Below are 21,818 nucleotides of genomic sequence, written 5' to 3'. Positions count from 1 at the left end.
AACTGTCCCTACTATTCTATAATTCATAGTCTTGGGGAGTTGAGCACTAAACAGCTATGGAACTTGCTCAGGTCACACACACAATATGTTTGAGGAAGGGCTTGCACCAGGCATCTCTCCAAACAATACATTTGTCCCCTCCCTTCTCCTCTTCTTCTGTCCTCCAACATATAAACTCAATGGGATAGTGTCATCTGGGGATTCTCATAATCTAGCCAAAATTAATTTCAGTGCTTTGTTTTTCTAGTATGGTTGGTTTGACCAGTCTCCTTTGCAACCCTGAGTATTTAATTGAGGAATCTTTGTGGAGTTCCAAGATTCATGCAATTAATAGAAGTGAAGCATCTACAAACAGAAATATTTGAAGAACTGCACCGATGCATGTATAAACTAATTTTATATTTTTAGAGATGAGAAAGTAGAAATATGAATTAGTAAAAATATTGGTAACATCAATCACTTTTTTTGGTGGAAGCACCATTTGTGATTTTTTCCATCCTTTTAGAATCTTTCCTTCTTTAAGATAGCTTTAAAATTAATTTTATGAGGGAATATTACTGTGCTATAAGAAATGATAAGCTTGATGATTTCAATAATAATGTTTTGTCCTTCAACCTCAAAGAAGACAATGACATCAGTGAGGTGATACCATGACAAGCAAGTGAATTAGATTTGAGTGAGGGGGAATGCTGTGCTAAGCCACCAGCCTCACTTTCTCCTCCAGAGCCATCTGAGTCCAGTGGTCAGATATAAATCAGGATGACTGGAGATGGCCCTGGATGTGAGGCAATCAGGGTCAAGTGACTTGCCCAGGATCACACAGCTAGTTAGTAACAAGTATCTAAAGAGATTCAAATTCCTGTTCTCCTGACTTCAAGTTCAGTGCTCTATCCACTGCACCACCTAGCTGCCCCAAAACATGGACAAACTTGTATGATATAATGAAGAAGAAAATTAAATAACCAAGGGAATATTGCATTTAGTAATACTAATATTGTTAAAAGAACACACCTAAGTCATTTTAAGTATTATCAATACTCAAATTAATCATAAAGAACTTATGAAAGTAATTTTTCTGCATCCAGAGAAAGAACTGATAAATAGAAATATGCAGAGAATGATTTTACATTTATGTATATATTCATGTCTAATGGAAGCCATCCATCTCTGCATGACACTGTTCAACTTCTGTCATATTTGTCCACAGTGTTTTACAAATATGCTTGTATTCTTTACTGGTGTTTTTCTTGGCTGCCAAGTCTCTGCATGGCAAGAAGATTAAAATTTGCTGTCTGAGGTTCTTTCAGCCTCTTTATTATTAGGATTTAGATTGATGAAACTCTTCTAAGAAAGTGTGATCAGCAGATCCACAGATTCACTTTATCTCCCTTTTCTTTTTTCAGCTCAACATTTTTATGGATTGATAGCTAACAGGTCAGGTTGGAGTTGCTATAATACCACAGTATTATTTTCATCTTTAACTTTCCTCCCTTCCCCTAATTTGGTATTTTGTCCTTTACTTTTATCAACTGATGAACTGACTTCTCATAGCTAAACTGAAATGACTGCTGTTTCTACATTTATTATGTTAAGATATTATTAATTTCATTTCTTCAAATGTTACTAGAAAAGATTATGATCAATACCTTCTAATTCTCTTTTTGAATAAAGGGATTACTACTGTAGATGCACGAGGCTTCTATAAGTCATGAGTGGTCTACAAGTCTTTGATCTCTTATTTACTGATCCTAAATCACAGTAGCCAAGACAGAAATAATAGCTAAAAAAGATAAATTATTCAGTGTGTTCTATTTAAAAAAGGCAAGGAATTGTGGGAAATTCATTTATTCCAAACACCTTATTTAATCCTGCACACAATGATTAAGCATTTTTCATGTGCAGGAAACTCTACTAGGTACAAATTTTACAAAAACAAAAAGCAAACAGTCCTTGACCTGAAGGGATTTACAGGGTTTACAATAAGGGGAATTAATGTGCAATAAGTGGTTGTCATCTTAGAATGAAAATGTCTTGCTAGCAGGACTCGTAACTCAATCTTTTTCCTCTCTTCTCCCAGCATTAGCACAATGCTCTGTACCTAGCAAGCAGTTAAGAATGTCTTTTAATCTCATTTGGTCGTGGCCTTGCTAGATGATTAGATGTGTTATTTCATTCATGTTAGAATGAACCAAAGAGCAGGGAAATTTTTATTGGGAGAGGGGAGGAAGGAAAGAAAAAGAGAAGGAATAAAGAATGAAAAGGCATTCAGAAAAATGGGAGAATAGAATGGGGAGTTTTAGGGGAGTTAGGGAAAATACATGGGTATTGAGTATTCTAGGGAACTAAACCTACAAGAGTGATGAGATCCCCAAGTGAGATAGGATAGAACTAAAAGGCAGGCCTTGTACAGAGCCTTTTGGGGGACAATAACTATTAGTGAATGAAGAAAGGAGACTGAGAAGGAATATTAGACTAAGAAGGTGATCAACAGTGTCAAAAAGCTGTGGAGAGGTCAAAAAAAAGATCCCGATTGAGAAAAAGTCAGTAGACTTGAAAACCAATATATATCCTCCTTATTCTTTTCTTGGACTCTTTTCTTCCAGAAAGAAAAATACAGGAGGACATGTCTGATCTGTTGTCCTTTGGTTTCTTTCATGAATCTGTGATTAAACCTTCAAGAATGCCACAAGGACTGGGCACATTGAGCACTAACAGGTAAGGCATACCTGATCTGTGCTTTTTGAGATTATTTTTTAGAAGAATTTTAATAGATGATAGTACATGACCTGACTGACTTACTGTGTCCTTACCAAAAAATGTTAAACGTCAAAAATATACTCAATTGTTTTTCATCAACAAAGTATTAACTAATGAATTAAATGTTCTGGTTTAACTGCCATGGACTCATATAATTAGAATCTGAATGGGAAGTAAAAAATTGCATGTATTTGAGTCCATAAAAAGTCTCAATTTCCTAAAATAAAATCTGAAAACTTTTGACAAAATCATAACTAATTCAAGTTATTAAAATGTACTAGTAGGAAAAGAATTTATAAATAAATTAAGCCTAAAATATAATGTGTATTTAATTTTTCACTTTACATTTAAATGGTATAATTTTTATAGATAATACTAATTCAAAAATATTTACTGAAAATTTACTATAAGCCAAGGAAATGTGCTGAGACATTATTTAAAAACAATAAAATGTTATTTTTGTTCTCATTGGAGCTTATCAGTTCACCCCTTTGAAATATCTGTACAGTCATTCCTCATTGTTTCCAGGATTATATCACCTCCACTACAGCCTTCCTTAGTTCACTCTTTCTTTAGATCAGCTACTCTTCCCCAATGCCACTTCTATTTCTGTGAATAACATACAGAAGAATGGAATGGGAGGATCTAAGTGTGGTGGGTGGTTCCTTTGTTGATTCTAATGAAAATAGACTATCAAATAAAAATTGACCTAATTGTCCCATTTTACAATTTTTTTGGTTGTCCTTGGGCTAGTTCCTTGCATGCATGTTCTTGAAATAATATGGCTCATTGAGCATTAAATGAGATAATGAATGCAAATTTATTGCAAAGATCAAAGTAATATGTAAATTCGAGAAATAATGTATTCTAAGTTTTCTGTGGATTTTTTTCTTCTACTGATATTCTAAAAAGAAATATTGCTCATAATATATCACCATCCTCTTCATTAGTATTTTATAAATTAATTTGTCTTCTAAAACAGTGTTGTCCTAGGCTTCTGCTATCTCTCAAAGTTTGCCAAGAAGACCTACGCTCATACCTGAATGCCTTTTTATCCCCCTTGATGTATATGTAATTTTACATTGTTTAAGACTTTTATAAGAAATGGTGTTAGGGGAATATCTTGACTTTTTTTCTATTTCTCAATTTTCAGCATCAATGGCTTATTTGAATGAGGTCAGACTGAGATTATTGCTTCATGATGTTTCATAATTTGACATTGATTTTGACCTTTAATTAGTTACTGGTATTACAGTAACATGGGCAGCTAATTCCAATACAAGCAGTTACTTCTTTTTCATTAAGAGGTAATTTCATTGTTTTGCATTTTATGTGGAGAGTCAGTTGCCTAGTAACACAGTAGGCACTTAATAAATTCTTATTTCCTCCCCTTCTCTTGCCATGTCCAGAATCTTGCAACACTTTTCTGGAAGTAAGAATTCAAGGTATATAGTCATGAGTCTTCTGAGTAATTTACAAACCTTTGGACACTCTTATTTCTCAAACCTGAGCCATATTTTCTGATAATTTTTTTCCTGCCATCTTTTTTTTGTTCCCATTTTTTTTCATTGAAGTAACCAAGTATATCAAATTAAAAGTTTACTTGGTTAGACTAGGATTTGGCAAAATCATGGAAAAATTTAACTTATCCTCAATGGTAGATGTTTTTGCTCAAGCTTCAATTATCTTAATGAGGACCTTTTTGTTTAGATGCATCACAAAAACTTTAAGACAAAAATAACAAGTATCTCATGAAATGATGTTTCTTTAAGCAAAGTTTAGACTTTAAATCCTCCCATGTAGTTACAACATTTTTTTCCCTTCTGTTTTTTTTTAATCACAAGAAAAATGTATTTTTTTTTGTTTTTAGTTTGGTTCATCTAATAAGATGTTGATGTGGTCTTTGGACAAAGACAGGATATTTAGAAAACTGCTAATTAGGTTACTATTTAGAGACAACCTAAAAAAATGGTCCAATTCTTGGAACCCATTACCCTTTCTCTGTTACTCCACCATTGTTACCATTGAAGGGGAAAGGGAATGCACTGGTAGCAGTTTGTTTTCCTGATTTGGTCACAGTTAAAAATTGGTCAGCTAGAGAGCCTGATTCTCCATTTGTTAGCTAGCTAGTTCCAGTGAGGGCAGGTACTTGAATCCTTTCCAGCCCTGAAAATTTTCCAGGACTTGTACTCCACTGACATAGGACTCAAGAGTCATCTCTATTCCACAATGAGACATAAGAGCAAGACTTTTTTCTATTTAGCTATAAGATCTGAAAACTGCGTTCAATAGTAAATATTCATTAAGCAGATATATGCAAAGCACTGTGCCTTAAGGAAGAGTAGGTTGCTTTGCATTGTGATTAGAACCCACTTCTCAGGGTAGCTTGGATAGAGCACTAGCCTTGGAGCCAGGAGGGAGTTCGACATTCATTAGCTGTGTAACCTTGGGCAAGTCACTTAACCCTGATTGCCTCTTCAATCACCCTGATTCATATCTGGCCACTGGACCCAGATGATTCTAGAGGAAACGCAGTTAAATCCAATTCATGTTATGGTATTACTTCCCTGATGTCTTGATCTTCTTCGAGAATGAAGGACAAACATAATCAAAGCCTCTTGTTTCTTCTCCAGAACAAGATTAATTAGAAGTCAAACCAAAAGAGGTAAAACATTTACAGAGATTGTCAGAAGCAACACTTACATTTTAAGAATCAATTGGAAAGACAGAGAAAATTTCAGAGAAAAGAAAAACAGTAATTTTTAAGACATCTTTTACATGCATCCCACACCAAATAATTCCAGGAAAAAAAGGGAAAACCTGTCAGCAATCTGAATGTGCTATTTTCATGATAACAAAACATTTAATCCTTGGGTCCTCACAGTGCCTTGCAAATAGTTATTACTCAAGGTATCTCTGTTGAATGAGTGAAGTGGAATAACTGAATTTTTCTCTCAGTGTTTTGGCACAAATTATCTTTGACTAGAAGCTTCTGTCACATTAAAGTTTACCTCATGTACCCAAAGGCGTTTAATTGTTCTTTGGTCTTCTGTGGTTTCAGGTCTTGACAGACAAACTCCCTGAATGACACGAGAGAAATCTCGGAGGTTGAACAGGTAGTGTGATTTAGCTGGAGTTGGCAAAAGATTCTTCATTGCTTCCTTATATACAACCATAGTGCTATTGACAATCTGTTCAGTCAAGTCATCAAAGTCTGGTGGGAAGTTGTAGCTAAATACCAAAAGGAAAAGTTTAAGGAAAGCACTGTAGTATATGAGTATACTGCACTGTTAAAACAAAAATGGAGATTCTTGATGATGGTGATGACATTTACTTCTGAGGAGTTCAGAGTCTTTGTTTCTCAAAATAATAATGCCAACAATAATAATGATAATATTTTGTTTCTTTCAAAGCTATTTCAAATTTGTACTCTTACTCTGTATTCATGACAATTCCAGAAAATTGTAAGGCAAATATCATTTTCATTTTATATAACTCATTCAAGGTCACTAAGGTAGTGAGTTGTATAACTGTAAATAAGAAACCAGATTCTACCTGATCTTGAAGTCAGAGCTTTCCCCAATAATGCAAAACTTCCTTCTATAACAGTTATAGCTAATTTCTTGTGATGAAAATTAGTCAGAAAATATATTTGATTAAAAGAAAGAGAAAAGGAAGGAGGATGGTAGGATTTAGCTAGAAGGGATTTTATTGATGATTTTGAATGTTCTTCCTGATTTCACAAAAGAGGGCTATTAAAGGACTTCCTAAACTCACTCATATAAGCAATAGATCTAGGCTTGTAAAGAGGTACTCTGAATCCAGATTCAGTATTTCTCCATTTAAATGAATATCTATTGATAGATGATAGACTGATAGAAATAGATGAGAAAAAAGATAGATAAGACAAAAAGACAGACAGACAGACAGAGAGAGAGAGAGAGAAACCAGAAATATATAAGATTGGTTTTAAAGAACTGAGTATCCAGACTAGGAGCCAGTGCAATTTCCTTCTCCTTCACCACTATCTCTGAGTTAATTTGAGAGATGGTCATAGGATTATGGACCACTAGGGTAGCCCAACTTAAAATACATTTTTTGGTTATATAATATATAATATTTGGTAGTGAATTCTATGTCACATTTTAGAACTCCAGGAAACTAATTTCATGGGCTATCCCATGAATTTTATAATTCTTCATGGGAAGGATCTACTTACCAAATGTTGAAATGCCAGTTTAAGATCCTAGAGAAAATTGTATACATCGCTTCATCATTAAATTCATTAATGGTGACAGTATTAAAATGCCGCATGAATCGAGGAGTGACTGGATTTCTCCCACCACCTAAGTATCAGAAAATCTAACGTTAATAATAAAATGAAGCTTCTAAATACTCATTTAATTTTTAAGATTTTACTCAAAGAAGAAACTTGCCAGAGGGTAAAATTTACACAGTATAGACTGAAGCAAAGAGTAAACAGCCATCTAATTAATTTTAGCTGTTGATAGGGTCTGTATAACTTTAGACTATGAAGTTGTTTTCACTTTATCAGAATAATTGGCATCTGCAGTTATGAAGACTTTGTCTTAGGTTAGACTGAAATCTCCATGGGAAATCAAATCTGACAAATTCAGTGGTTTTGTTTTTCAGATACACTTACATGACTAATCCCTACAGTAGAGACCAGAAGCATCAGATTATCCTTTAAACCTCCCTGTGAATAACACTAAAATCCAGTTTGTCTATATTTATACAGCCAGAAACTCAGCATAAACTCTCATTCTCCAAACTTTCCACAAAGTGAATTTACTTGAGATTTGATCAAGTAGCTTGTATGGTTACCTAATTTGACTTACCTATTGGATTATACTCATCAAATGTTATAAAAGAACAAAATATAAAAATATGAGCCCCTAGCATCTACCTCAGATACTTATAATAAATACATTATGTATGTAATGGATACAAATTTGTTTTGAAAAATATTTAAATATTTAAAAATAATATCACATTGGGAAAATTTGTTAATCTTTTTGTAAAGGATTTTTAAAATGCAAAATAACTTTCTAATATACCTTTTGTATGAATACTATTTGTTACATTTGCTACTATCAGGTTTGTGTAGAAAATGGTATAGTAATGTTTTATTAGTACAGTGGAATCCTGAGTAACACTAAAGTTATAATCCTGAAAAGTATGACAAAACAAAATCATGTAACTGGAGGAATCAAATCTATAGATTTCATAAGGTCCATAGCTTAAGAGCCTAAACAGACCTTTCTCATGCTTTCTCATGCTTTCCCCAACTCCTGCCCCACTTTATAGATGAGATTCTATGCTACTTGTTCAAGTTGTCACAATAAGTGACAGAGTCAAATGTATTCTATGTCCTCATTCCAAATTCACTTCTCTTTTCAGCATACCATACATATTTCTGGAAGTCATGTGTATGGTTATCTTATAGAAACACAGATTGGTGCCTAACTGTCTGGAGGAGGTTTTCTAGATTTAGCTTTGTCCTCTTTTTCTTCATACAGAGACCAGACAGAAGTAATTTCTCTCTTCAGAATATATGGCTTTTGGAGGTTTTTAAGAGCCTTGTAGCCCCAGTCTAACATTATTCTGCCCCAGAGGGACATGCAATAGCATAGAAAGGGGATGGAAGTTTAGAGTAAGCCCATGGAGCTGGGAGTGTATTCCTGTTCAAAAATATCTTGCACTTAAACATTCCACCAATTTGAGACATATTTGGGGTAATAAGCTTCTGTTTGCAAATATACCTATGGTGAGTGAGGCTTATGCTTATTGGTTGATCATTCATCTAACTGATTGCTCACTCTGAATTACTTTACTCATACTGGCTAAAACTTAACTGAACTAAAAAAATGGTGAACTGAGCTCTGTGGAATGTGACTTTTTTTAATTGGGAAGGAAATAGAAGGGTAATTGTGAAGAATGAAGTGCTCCAGGAGGAGCAAGTTCTAGGGAAGCCACAACAGTGAATTTTGGATAGGCTTAAAAGTAGCATGAGTATGCTAGGTGCTTGAGAAGAATGCAAGAGTGAGTACCAGATGATGGGAAAAAGACAAAGAAAGGCTACCAAAAATATTCTTGGTTTACTTTGCAATCTTGCCTAGGATCCCAGTGATGGCAACAGTGCCAATGACAATCATATACATATTGCTAATGTCTAGAACTTCAAGTAAACATTAAGCATGATACTATGAAAATTAAATTTAATCACAGATAGGAACAGTAATGGGGACCTGATGGATAGTAACAGATGAAAAAGAAAAAAGGAAGCATTAAAAATGTAGAGAAAAGATCAGAATTCTGGAAGTTCAAAAGGGAATTATTGCACTAAAATTTAATGTAGATTTTAAAAACTAGATAATAGAAATTTAGTTTCATATATAAACCCTTTGTGTTTTCTCTGGATATTAAAATCAATGTTGGTTGATATTTGTTAAGTTGTAATTAAAAACAAATATTTGCAACTCAAATATATATGTAAAGGCAGGGAATAAAGATCACATATAACCAATATACAAATGAATCAGTGAAATTTCAACCTGTTCAATGTAGGAGAAGGGTAGTATGGGGAAATCATATTATCTGCAGTCTACTATGTTTATTTTTTTTAATTGCAAATTCAAAGAAAACTTACCTGGAGGTCCCATAGCACACATGATTTGAATGTCCACTAGTTTAATCATGGAACAGTCTTTAAGATCATACCAGTTCCAGTGATCTAACCATTGGCGAAGTAATTCAACTGGTGGCTGAGCACCATATACTTCCCGAGCTGGCATGTTCACATCATCTACAAAGACAACCTAAAAATTGTAATGAGAATGTTAGATTATACACCAAATTTCAAAATTAATGTACTATTTGTGGACAAATACTTCTTCTCATTTTTGTTCAGATGTATGTGAAGAAAAATCTTGAGGTTTTGAAGTATACCACTCCTCTGCTCAGAAACCTTTAGTGGCTCCCTATTAAGTGGGGGAACAAAATATAATTTTTTTTATCTGGCATTTAAAGCTGTAACCTATTAACAATTTGCCTAAAATCTGCCTTTACAATCTTTTTTTTAGGTTTTTTTGCAAGGCAAATGGGGTTAAGTGTCTTGCCCAAGGCCACACAGCTAGGTAATTATTAAGTGTCTGAGACCGGATTTGAACCCAGGTACTCCTGACTCCAGGGCCAGTGCTTTATCCACTACATCACCTAGCCACCCCTACAATCTTGTTTTTATATTACTCCTTTTCACATATTCTCTTCTTCAGATTCTAGGTGCTCCCTAAAACATAACAATCTATCTTTCTGCCTGTACCTATTCAAATTGTCCAACCTCCACTCCTTTGCTTAAAACAACCTCTTGCCTTATTTGTACTTCTTAGAATCCTTTTATTTCAATCCTAAACTCTGCTACCATTTATGCTGTGCAACCTTCTCTGCTTTTCCCAGGTGTTAATGCTTTTTCTGCATTCTACTTTGCACTATTCTTATCTGTTTATGTGTTAAGTACTTCTAACAATGAATAGAAACTCTTTGAGGATAGGTACTGTTTCATTTTTGTCCTGATATCTCCATAACTTAGCACAGTGTCTTGCTAGTTAAAAGTAGTTACTTAGGATCATAAGATCTATGACTTCGAGTTGCAAGTCACCTCAGAGCCATCTAGTCCAATGCCATCACTTTACAGATGAAGAAACTGAGACCCAAAGGGCTTGCCCAAGGTTACAGCAGTTGGTTGGTTTAGGTCCTTCATTATTGAAGAAATGATATCACTATGTTTGAGATACATTACAGTGTGGCCTACTATGGTTGATCAAACCTTGGAATGCTCTATCCCAGGTTGGGTACAAATAGTTCACATGAACACCTGGGATGGGTATTCTAAACTTATGTATCTCACATTTCCTTCGAGCTGTTTCAATTCTGCCTTCCTCATAGAGTGTAGCACCCTCACTGATGAGGACATGCCATGTTGGGCGATCCTGTGTGTCCATGCTGTACAATCAATTATAAAGTTCCTCAATGAGACCTTCAAGGTCTCCCAATATTGCTTCTTCTGAACCCCTTGTGAGCAGGTGCCCTGTGTTGGTTCTCCATAAAATAGTTTGGGGTTTTTTTTTAGCAAGCATACCCCTGGCATTCTAATAACATGTCCAGTCCATCATAGTTGCACTCTCTGTAGTAATGTTGGAATGCTAGGCAATTTAGCTTGAGAAAGGACCTCAGTGACTGGTATCTCTTGCCAGGCGATCTCCAGAAACTTCCTTAGATAATTTATATGGAAGCAATTCAGTTTCCTGACAGGGTGCTGGTAGATAATACAGGTTTCACAGACATACAGCAATGAGGTCAGCACAAAGGCTCTGTGGACCTTCAGTTTGGTAGTCAGTGTAATACCTCTTTTCTACCACACTTTCTTTTGGAGTCTCCCAAATATGAGCTAGCTCTGGTAGTACAAGTGTCAACCTCATTGTCAATATGTACCTCCCTGGAGAAGAAACTGCCAAGATAAGTGAAATTGTCCATAGTAATCCAAACTTTTCCATTTGCTGGAATCGATGACTCCACATATGGTTCCATCAGTGTTGGTTGATGGAACACCTGTGTTTTCTTGATGTCAATTGTTAGATCCTTTCCCTCTTTTGCCAGAATATTGATCCTTAATTATCATTTTTCTCTTGTGCATTTTTAATTTTTCCTGCTCCACTGACTCATTTTCATCAGCCTATGAGTTATATATTTGGGTCTCTTCAATCTTAAAAAAGTCTTCTCTCTACCCTTCTACCCCCAACTGTCACCATCATGGTTTTCAACGATTTTTTTTACCCAATTTTCAACCATTTGCAGTTTGACATTCATCTCAAATACTCTAGTGAACTATTTTCTCAAAAATAACCAATAGTCAGATGTATAAAATGTTAGAGATGGAGTATTTATTGGGTTCCCATGTGCCAGTTACTTTTCTTAAACTTATAACATTACTGACTTTAGGGGTTTCATTGAATTCTCATCCTTCTTGATCTACCAGTAGCTTTTGACACTAATGACTGCAAGGAAGTTGACTGACAAGATGAATCTTCTCATAAATGAATTTTTAGTGTCAATCAAGAAGATAGGAAACATATCAATTTGGTCACCTCTGTACAAACTGTGGCCTCTGTATAAACAGTTTGACCAAACAATTTGGTCACAGGATGACTTCAAGATCTCAGTACAAATAGTGGCTTTTACTCAGCTATATTAAAGTCATTGCTTGTACCAAGATCTTGTTATCAACACAAAATGCAGACTTATTTCAACTAGGCCTAGCCATAACTCCCCTGGAGAAATTATGGAATTTAATTGAAAAAAGGAACAAAATAACTGTTAAGAGGTAATTGAAGGGGTGGCTTGGTGGCGCAGTGGATAGAGCACTGGCCTTGAAGTCAGGAGTACCTGAGTTCAAATCTGGCCTCAGATACTTAATAATTACCTAGCTGTGTGGCCTTGGGCAAGCCACTTAACTCCATTAGCTTGAACAAACTTAAAAAAAGAGTTAATTGGAGAGAAGTTATAAAGAGAGATTCAGGAACAAGTAGGGGATCATAAGAGGATTCCATACAAGCAGCAGCAGAGGAAAGGCCAAGATTAAAATACGACTTCAGGGGCTGCTTTGACTTCTCTTCTTCTGGATCCTGTCTCCTCCCATGCCTTCAGAGATACCACACTCTCCTGGTTCCATTTTTTATACTTCCTTCATTGGCTCTTCTTTCTCCCTTTAGACTCTAAATGTTAATTTTCTACTAAGTTTTTCTTCGCCCCTCTTCTCTCTCTGTACATTTTCCCCTTAAGTAACTTCAGTCTCCCATAGTACTATGGGAGAAACAATGGATATTATACCCAAATCTGTATTTCCAGCACATACTAAAAGTTCCTAGAAAGTACAGTCCATAGCTTATCTAAACATTTCTTTCCCTTTGCACCATAGATCTACACAATGTAGTCACTGAATAGATGTTTGCTAAATGAATATTAAATCACACTGTAAATGGAAAACAGCACATTTATGTCTATGAAGAGGCTTTACAGCTAGAACTAGATGCCTATCATGGAGTAGTTAACAATTAAGGTTGGCTCAATTACATCAATTTGTATTGTACAAGTGTCCTGGCAATATGAGACTAAATCATTCTTATCAGTTGGGCTTTATTAACTTGTAATTTAAGACAAGTTAAAGAAATCTATAAGGAGCATAAACAAGCAGTCATTTATAGAGAATCCTATTTGCTTCACTAAAAAGAAATAAGAAGATGGTTTCCCAAGTGTGTAAAGTCAAATAAATAGTAAAGATAGTTATGCAGATAATTTTAGTTAAATTCTACTCTTGAGCAACACTTTTTTGTTAGAATTATAGGATTTTCAATGCATGCATCTTAATTCTGAATTATGACTTAAATCTTAATATACAACCTTAAATTTTAAATGCATCAAAAATGTGGTTAATTTTGATTTTTTACTATAAAGACAATACAGAGAAATTAACTGAATCACTTAAGAGTAAATATGAACTAGATGATCCTATTTTTTTATTTCTATTTTAAAGACTAAATCAGATTGACTATTCAATAATTAACTAAAAGTGTCCAATCAGATAAACTAGACAGAGTTGGCCATAACGAATATGCTAAGTATGGTTCAAAAGTAAAGATTTTTCAATATATTAAAAAAGTATTCAATCTAGAATTTATATAAATCAATCTCATTTGCTGAATCACATATAGGTTAAGCTTTCTTGATACCTAATTAGGGTGGTTTTATATCAAGGTAGATTTTGAATGAGCAATCATGACCTTGCATATAATAGTAAGAAAAAGCATAACTAGTATTGCTATTCTACCTAATATATGCCAGACACTGCAATAAATGCTTTGCAAATATCTCATAATAACCCTTGCTCATTCTACTCTTTGGGAACATAAATATACTGAGCCAAATAAATTGTTATTCTTAGTCACTTTTCAAATAACACTATGGCTGTCATAGAAAAATAAACTTAAAACTTATAAATTTAAAAACTATAAAATTTAAAAATAAAACTTGTTCTGATGAGAACTGTTTTTACAAATTGCAATTTACACATTGTACATATAGGAAAAAGGATTTATTACCATTCTTTTGCCCAGAGGAGGACCAAAAACTCCCTTTCTTCTTTTGTCTAGCTTTGACATGATAATGTTCTGAATTTGAGCTGCTGTAGTCTGTGCTGAGAAGTTAATTAGCAGAGGTTTATAGATGTCTTTGTTCAAACTATTTAGAAGAAAATTCTGTAAAGGGGAAAATTGTATGTTTATAATCTATAAATTTAAATATTTTCAAAAAAGACTAAATATCAATACCACTACCTGGAATTAAACTGATAGGGGTTTCATAACAAATTTAACAAGATTTAATAATAAATTAATTTTTAAAATGTTGATGTTAAATTGTATTTCCTTAAAAAAAATCGAATTCCAAAACATTTGCATCCAATTCACTAGATCAGTTCACAATGACTAGAGATTATATTGATATATATTTATATCTGTATCTATTGATTACATATATATACATATATATATATATATACACATACACACATGTATGATATTTGGGCAATAAACTTTTTGCCTTATTAGAAATACTCTAGAGCTTTCTGACCCTAATTCTTTCATAAAAATTTTGAAAATTAGCTTAAAATAGAAGGGTAAAAACTACTGACTCCCTGGACTTTTCTACCTTCCAGTTCCCTTTTGTGTGTTGTCTTTTCCCATTAGAATAAAAGCTCCTTGAGGAAAGGTTCTTTCTTTTTGCTTCTTTGTAATTCTAGTGCTTGCATAATTCTTGAAACATAGTAAGCATTTAACACTTTATCTATCTATCTTTTTCTAATAAAAGAGGACCAGTTATTTTTAGCTGCTTTAACAGATATGTCTTTGGAACCAGTTTGTTCAGGTTGACCAATTCAGTAATTTTCTTTTGCAATGAAAAAACAAAATCATTAAATTATTTGTAGTTGCAAAATATATCCTTTTAAATTGACAATGAATTATGTTTGGCTTACATTACTCCAAGAAGAATGATTTCTAAAAGTAAGTAAAATTAACTGGATTAAAATTAAAATTAACTTAAGTAAAATATGTAACATAGAGAAGGCCTAAAATACAAAATAAAGTGACACATTTTGAGAAGATTTTTTAAAAATTCAAGTAAACATTAAATATTTTTTAACTAAAATATCTAAACAATGCCAGTTGAATGAATTGAGGAAAAGACAGAACGGGCTTGAATTATCTTCACTGAAATCTCAACTTATTTTGCATGAATAAGGATACTATTAAATCATAATATTACAAATAAGATTTTGCAAATATCATAGATTTTTTTAAAGTAGCTAAAATTCCTTAAACATTTTAAAATGTATTTTAATTTTTAAATTTTAATGCTAAACATAAAACATCCAATAGAATAGGCTTTTACATATATATGTATATAATTTACATATACATACACATACACGTATACATACATGCCTAAACATATATATGTATATGAAAAGAAAAAAACCATTAAATTGCAGCTCTCTTCTCTCTAGCCTAGTTTCTTTTTAAGATCATAAGAAGATCAATCTATAGCTTTAAGACTGCCCTCCTCCTGTACTCTTATTTCTAACAATTCTTCTGTATTCCTTACATCTAAAAAAAAGATCCCTCAATAACTATCTTTCCTTTCTTTGGTTTTGCTTTTGCCATCCTTGTTCTCTCATCTCAATTCCTTATTATAGGAAAAATAAGAAAAATAAAGTCCCAAATATTATGTGATCAATATAAACTACCTTTTAGTCTAATTATTTAAATGTTCTACACAAACAATATGGCATTTGAAAAATCACTTCAAGCAATGTACTGATTAAAGTAAAAAAAACCTACTTGTCAATTAGTTAATAAACATTTAAGGACCTACTGGGGCAGATAAGTGCAGAATGTATAAAGTGATGGGTCTTGAATCAAGAATATTCATCTTCTTGAGTTCAAAACTGGTCTCAAGACAGTTACTAGATTTGTGGACCTTAGGTAAATCACTTAATCCCATTTGCCTCAGTTTCCTCACCTATAAAATGAGCTAGAGAAAGAAATGTCAAACCACTTCAGTATCTTTGCCAAGAAAACCTTAAATGGGGTTATGAAGAATCAGACATGACTGAAAACAAAATTCAACAACAACACATGCTAGGCACTGTGCTAGGTACACTCTCTCTCTCTCTCTCTCTCAAACACACACACACACTTTCTCTCTGTCACATACATAGACACATAGACACACACACACACACACACACACACACACACACACACACACACACACAAACTTCAGTCAAATCTCTAGGACTGACCACTAGCAAACCGATGATACCTCTGGGGTCATTTCCTTCCTCTCATTTTTTAAACTGCTATTTAATTATGACATGTGAAATTGATTCACAACTGTAGTTCATTCAGAAGAGTTGTAATTATGGCTGTGAATAGCTCTAACACAAACTCTATGTAGTTTACATGAAGCAGGAGTCTTTAGCATACTAGCATACATACTCATATAATTTCTATTTTCCCTGATATTCTACTTCTTCCACTCATTTTCTAAAGAATGATATCTAGCTCAAAGCCATACAGAAGTCATTGAAAATGTTATTTGAATTTAATTCTCTAAATCTTCAACTCTTTCCATTTCTAAGAAATGCTCCTTAAAACATTATTGATCTCTATAAACTAGCACAAATATAATGTATATTTTATCATATCATATTGTATCCATATTATATCATGTACATACATACACATGAAATATACTAAGAATTGAAATAGTAAATAATAATACCTGAGGATACAGTAGAAAATGTTTAAAATAGAATTATTATTCCATAATAAATAGTAAACAATAATAGTAATAGTAAACAGTAATACCTGAAGATACAGTGTTTAAAATAGAATTATTATTCCATAATAAAGTTAGAACTTAAGTGTACTTAAAATTCAGTTCCAAAGAGAATTATTTTAGTTAGCATGATACTATAATATCCTATTGATTCTCTCTCAAGATCTGTATTTAGTTATATACATATATTCCAAGTATAGTTTTGCTAGTGATCACAGCACAGCAAAGTTATTTGAAGTCAATTTATGTGGCCATTAGTTAAACAGAAAAACCTTGTGTCTTTAGGCAAATTAACAATCAAAAAGAAGTACTTTTTTTTTTTTTTACTGAAAGGGGAACAATGAAAAAGTATAGCATATTGACACCTTCTCTGCAATTTATAGAATTAGAAAATTTCCTAAAGCACTGAAAGGTTAAGTGTCTTGCCCAGGGTGACAGAGTTAATAAGCTGGATTTGAAGCCAGTTCTTTCTAGTTTTCAAGTCTGCTCACTTAATTTTCTCTATAACACAGAGACTCCAAATTTTGAGTCTTAAGCCAAATTTAATTTTAAAATTAATTATTTAAATGTTACAAGGGCTGTACCTGACATGCAACATGGGATTGTGCTGTGTGGCTCAAATGAAAGCAGAATGGACATCTTTAGTCTCTTCTAACCCTACTCTTTTCCAAAGGAAATTTTAATTCCTGCCAGGAAGGGAAGTAGGAAGTGGGAGTTAGAAGCCACCATTCTGCTCTCCTTAATAAGGGCTAAAATTATAACTTTTTGCTCCTTATATATTAGTCTAGGGGATGTGGTTTTCAGTTTCAATCTAACTTCTGTTATTTCATTACTGGGGAAAGGAAGACTCCAAGCTTTATATCCAGGGCTTGTTTCCTTTCCTACCAAATACCAATTCCACAGTGAATATACATAGTAGGTAGCCAAGAAATCCATTTATCCAAGTTGAATAACAAAACAGAAATTACACAAAATTTACAGAGGAGATTATATACACCAGATGATTCAGAATGAAGGAGCCTCCTATTGGGAGGAAGGTAACTCAACTCAAAAAAGTCATGACTCTTATGCAAGGGGAAATTCCTCAGAATCTCTATAGCCAACTAGGGATAGGGACATGACGGAGATTTTCAGTTTCTCTCATGTCATCTTCTTCCCAGAGTCTTGACCTTCAGCAAACTCAAGTGAGGTTAGTGTCATCCATCTTCTCTTAAAGCTAGAAGCCAGAACTGCCTAAAAGTGATTGCAGAACTTAAAGCAACTCAAAGAAATCCCCCCAAACCCCTCTAAAAACAAACAAAAAAACCTCAAAAGATTTAAGGCAGGTCCAAAACTTGCAGAGGTTTAAATTTGATGTGAGGGGAGAGATTAAAGCTCACTCTTCAACTCTCACCAGTTCCACCTTTCCTCCAATATAAGCATTGGGCCCATTCACCAAATTAAAAGAACTTTATCAGCCTTTGGAACTAAGGTGCAAAATACTTGACTTTAAAGGCTCATTAGCTACATACAGATGTTGAATACACCAACATCTTATAAATCACTTAAGATTCATCATCAATATGAATCCTCACCTTTGTTATGGTTTACTCATGGGTAATTGTCTATAACCCAATTTGGGGTTTTCTTGGCAAAGATACTGAAGTAGTTTGCCATTTCCATGTCCAGCTCATTTTACAGATGATGAAATTGAGGCAAATAAGGTTAAGTGACTTGTCCAGGATCATACAGCTAGTAAATATCTAAGGTTTGAACTCAAGAAGATGAGTTTTCTTGACTCCAGACCCAGTAGTCTTTCCACTACACCATCTAGCTGCCTACACTCATCTTATTGTTACTATATACTAAATTTCATTAATGTAATTAACTGAGTGATTAATGCTTTTAATAATTTAATTAACAGTTCATTTGAGTTACCTAGGAAATGAGATTTACATGTGCTCTTAAAGTAACTTAGATTTTAATGATTTAATTTTTTGATCAGTATTATTCTTCCTGAATAGTTAGCAATTAGCATGTGATATTGTCTACAAACTCATTTTCAGAAACTTTCACTTGATCTGTCCAGGCCCCGCAAGCTATCCTGGTGAAAGTTATTTATAACATGTGCTACCATTTCCTTTCTTCTCATTCTCTTCTTGCTAGATCCTGACTTCTAATCTCATCTTTAAAAAAGAAATTACTCTATCCAAATTCACCAGTGAACTCTTCATTGTTAAATCAAATGACCTTTTCTCAATCTTCATCCCTCTTGACCTCTCTATGGATATTCACATTGAGGATCCCTATCTTCTCTCTGATACTCTCTTTCTCTAGGTTTTTGGGACAGTACTCTCTCCTGTTTCTTTGCCTACCTAGCTGACAACTCATCTTCTCAGGATCCTTTGCTGGATTTTCATCTAAGTCATGACATCTCATTCTTTCTTATTCCTATATTCAATCTTCTGAGGAGAATATGAATCGTTCTCCAGCCCAAAAAGACTTTTTTGTTTGGTTGGGTTTTTTTTGCAAGTCAATAGGGTTAAGTGGCTTGCCCAAGGCCATACAGCAAGGTAATATTAAGTGTCTGAGGCTGGATTTGAATTCCTAACTCCAGGGTCAGTGTTCTATCCCCTGCATCACCTAGCTGCCCCCCCCCCCCCAAGAAAGACTTCTTAGAAGAAATCAGAAAGGTTAAAAATCAATTGGAAAAATTGAGAAAAGAAACTCAAGAGAAAATTAGCACCTTGCAACAAGAAAAATCCTTGGAAAATACAAATGGACAAATGCAAAAAGAAAATAATTCTCTCAAAACCTCAACTGGACAAATGGAAAACTCTTTCAAAAATAGAACTGAACAATTGGAAAAGGGAGTTGCAAAAGGTAAATGAAGAAAATTCTTCTCTAAAGAAAAGAATGGAATCTGGAAAGTTGTGACATCTGAAGGATAGAGAAGCTAGATAGGAGGGAATTCTAGGTGAAAGGCAGCATGAAATGAGCAACTGTGCAGAGATAAGAGAGCATGGGAGCAGGTTTTGCATCACAAGATCACAGCTCTAGAACAGTCATCTTTACATTTTGCCCCAAAAGAATGAATGACTTGATCAAGAACAAGACTGTGAACTCAAGTCCCATCATTTCCAGCATAGCATGCTGTTGGAAACCAGACCATTTTGGTTCTCATGTAAGGTAGCCGTGGGAAGTAGAAATATGAATGGAAGAGAAAAATAGGAAAAGAGACATGGAGTTCTGAATGCTACATAAAAAAAAAAAAACTTGCACTTAATCTGATAAGTAATAGAAAGTCAAGGAAAGTTTTTGAGAAGGTAGAATGGTCAGGTCAGAAATACGTTTTAAGTAAATAAGCTGTCAGCAATGTCATCTTTAAGACAGAGGAGAAACTGGCCAAGATGACCACTTGGGAAACTACTACAAAACCAAGGCTTGTGCTGTGGTAGTGGCAGCGGAAATGGAAATGATAGACAGGGCCAGACTTACTAGACAAAAGTTCTGAAATTGGATGAAAGGGAGAATGATGGAATTGCCATTGAAAATAACAGAGTTAGGGGGTGGCTAGGTGGCGCAGTGGATAAAGCACTGGCCCTGGAGTCAGGAGTACCTGGCTTCAAATTCCGCCTCAGGCTCTTAATAATTACCTAGCTGTGTGGCCTTGGGCAAGCTACTTAATCCCATTTGCCTCGCAAAAACCTTAAAAGAAAAGAAAAAAAAAGAAAATAGCAGTTAGAAGGAGGAGTGAGACAATAAAGTAATTCATCTAATAAGAGGAAGTTTAGTAGAATAGTGTATAGAATGTTGGGCCTGGAGTCAGGAAGATCTGAATTGAAATGTGACCTCAGACATCTGCTAGCTGTTGTCAACGGGGAATCACAACTTCATGAAACTTATGGGAAAAGTAAGTTTATTACGAGAGACATGAAAATGCATATGGAATCCAAAGGGTTTGCATATTTATGACAGTAGGAAAAAAGGAAGGAGGAGGACTCACAAATATTCACCTAAAGGCAGGAGAAGGGAAAAAATGCAATAAAGATGGGAAAAGGACAAAACCCCTGGGGGGGGAGGTTGAGGGAGGCGCAAGGCAACAACAAAAACTATATTCCTTTCCCTTGGGAACTACTAGATTATGAAGTCAGGATGGGCTGTTTATTTACAAGGGTCCCAGTTGTTCCAGCAATTTCTTAAGCTTAATGCAGACTGACAGGAACCTGCCAAAAATACAAGGAGTCCAGCTTGGGATGCAAACATGGTTCAGCTCAAGGTAGGGACTTCATCCTTGTCATATTCAGGGCCTCCAGCTTTGAGTTCAGTGTTTTCATGAGCTATGGCAACTCAAAAAGAAAAGTTTAGAGGATCTTAACATTCCTTAACACCATGTAACCTTGGGCTAGGATCCTTATCTTATAAAATGGGGATAATAATGGTACCTACCTCCCAGATTTGTTTTGAAGATCCTGAGATAATATTTGTAAAGTACTTAGGACATAGTAGGTACTATGTAAATATTGGTTATTATTATTATTATTATTATTTCTGTAAACAGTTCCTGAACTTAGTTGCATTACATTATTGTCAGAGTTTATATCTAATAAAATTGACTGACACAAAATATCACTTAATAAAAAAAACTGTTCAAGGGAGATCTACTTCTATGCAATTGAGGTTATGTATTAATGATAGAAAATAACTTTCAATACATCATCAAATAGTAATCAAAATTAATAACTATTACCCAACATTCTCCTTGGCAATAGCAGAAAAATACTTCAAGTTCATTGCCCCATACATATACAATAACTAGCTTGTTCAGGAAGCTTTTGTAAGTATTTTAAAGGCCATACTATTCATTTTTAAATGAAATTATCTATAATACTTACAATGATGTAGACACTCTTCCCAGTTCCTGTTGGTCCCACAAATACTGAAGGTTTCTGATGTGTAGTCAGCAAGTTCATTAATGTAGAATATCTAATTGTGTCTAGAGTTGGCACAATGATTTCATTAAACATCATATCTCGAGGAATAGGAGGAGCTGATGCCAGTCTCTCTATCCATGCTTCCCATCGTCCTAATCCCTATTTTTCACAAAT

At 34.2% G+C, this 21,818-nt stretch overlaps 1 protein-coding gene across 9 annotated transcripts in view; it reads right to left on the bottom strand.

Annotated features, from left to right (window-relative positions):
• Positions 1–21,818, bottom strand: part of DNAH7 (dynein axonemal heavy chain 7) — a 271,696-nt gene that overhangs the window by 155,396 nt on the left and 94,482 nt on the right. For 8 of the 9 annotated variants that reach the window (XM_074215444.1, XM_074215439.1, XM_074215442.1 and 5 more), the window contains 5 exons: positions 21,606–21,803; positions 13,932–14,087; positions 9,428–9,596; positions 6,977–7,103; positions 5,769–5,988 (listed from right to left, as the gene is read on the bottom strand). In XM_074215444.1, coding sequence (XP_074071545.1) covers positions 5,769–5,988; positions 6,977–7,103; positions 9,428–9,596; positions 13,932–14,087; positions 21,606–21,803 — 870 coding nt within the window. The remainder of the gene's footprint in view (positions 1–5,768; positions 5,989–6,976; positions 7,104–9,427; positions 9,597–13,931; positions 14,088–21,605; positions 21,804–21,818) is intronic. The other variant, XM_074215440.1, reaches the window with a different exon arrangement.

Source organism: Macrotis lagotis, chromosome 1 (genome assembly GCF_037893015.1).
Source record: "Macrotis lagotis isolate mMagLag1 chromosome 1, bilby.v1.9.chrom.fasta, whole genome shotgun sequence".
NCBI lineage: Eukaryota > Metazoa > Chordata > Mammalia > Peramelemorphia > Peramelidae > Macrotis > Macrotis lagotis.
This window is presented reverse-complemented; position numbering and strand designations above follow the sequence as displayed.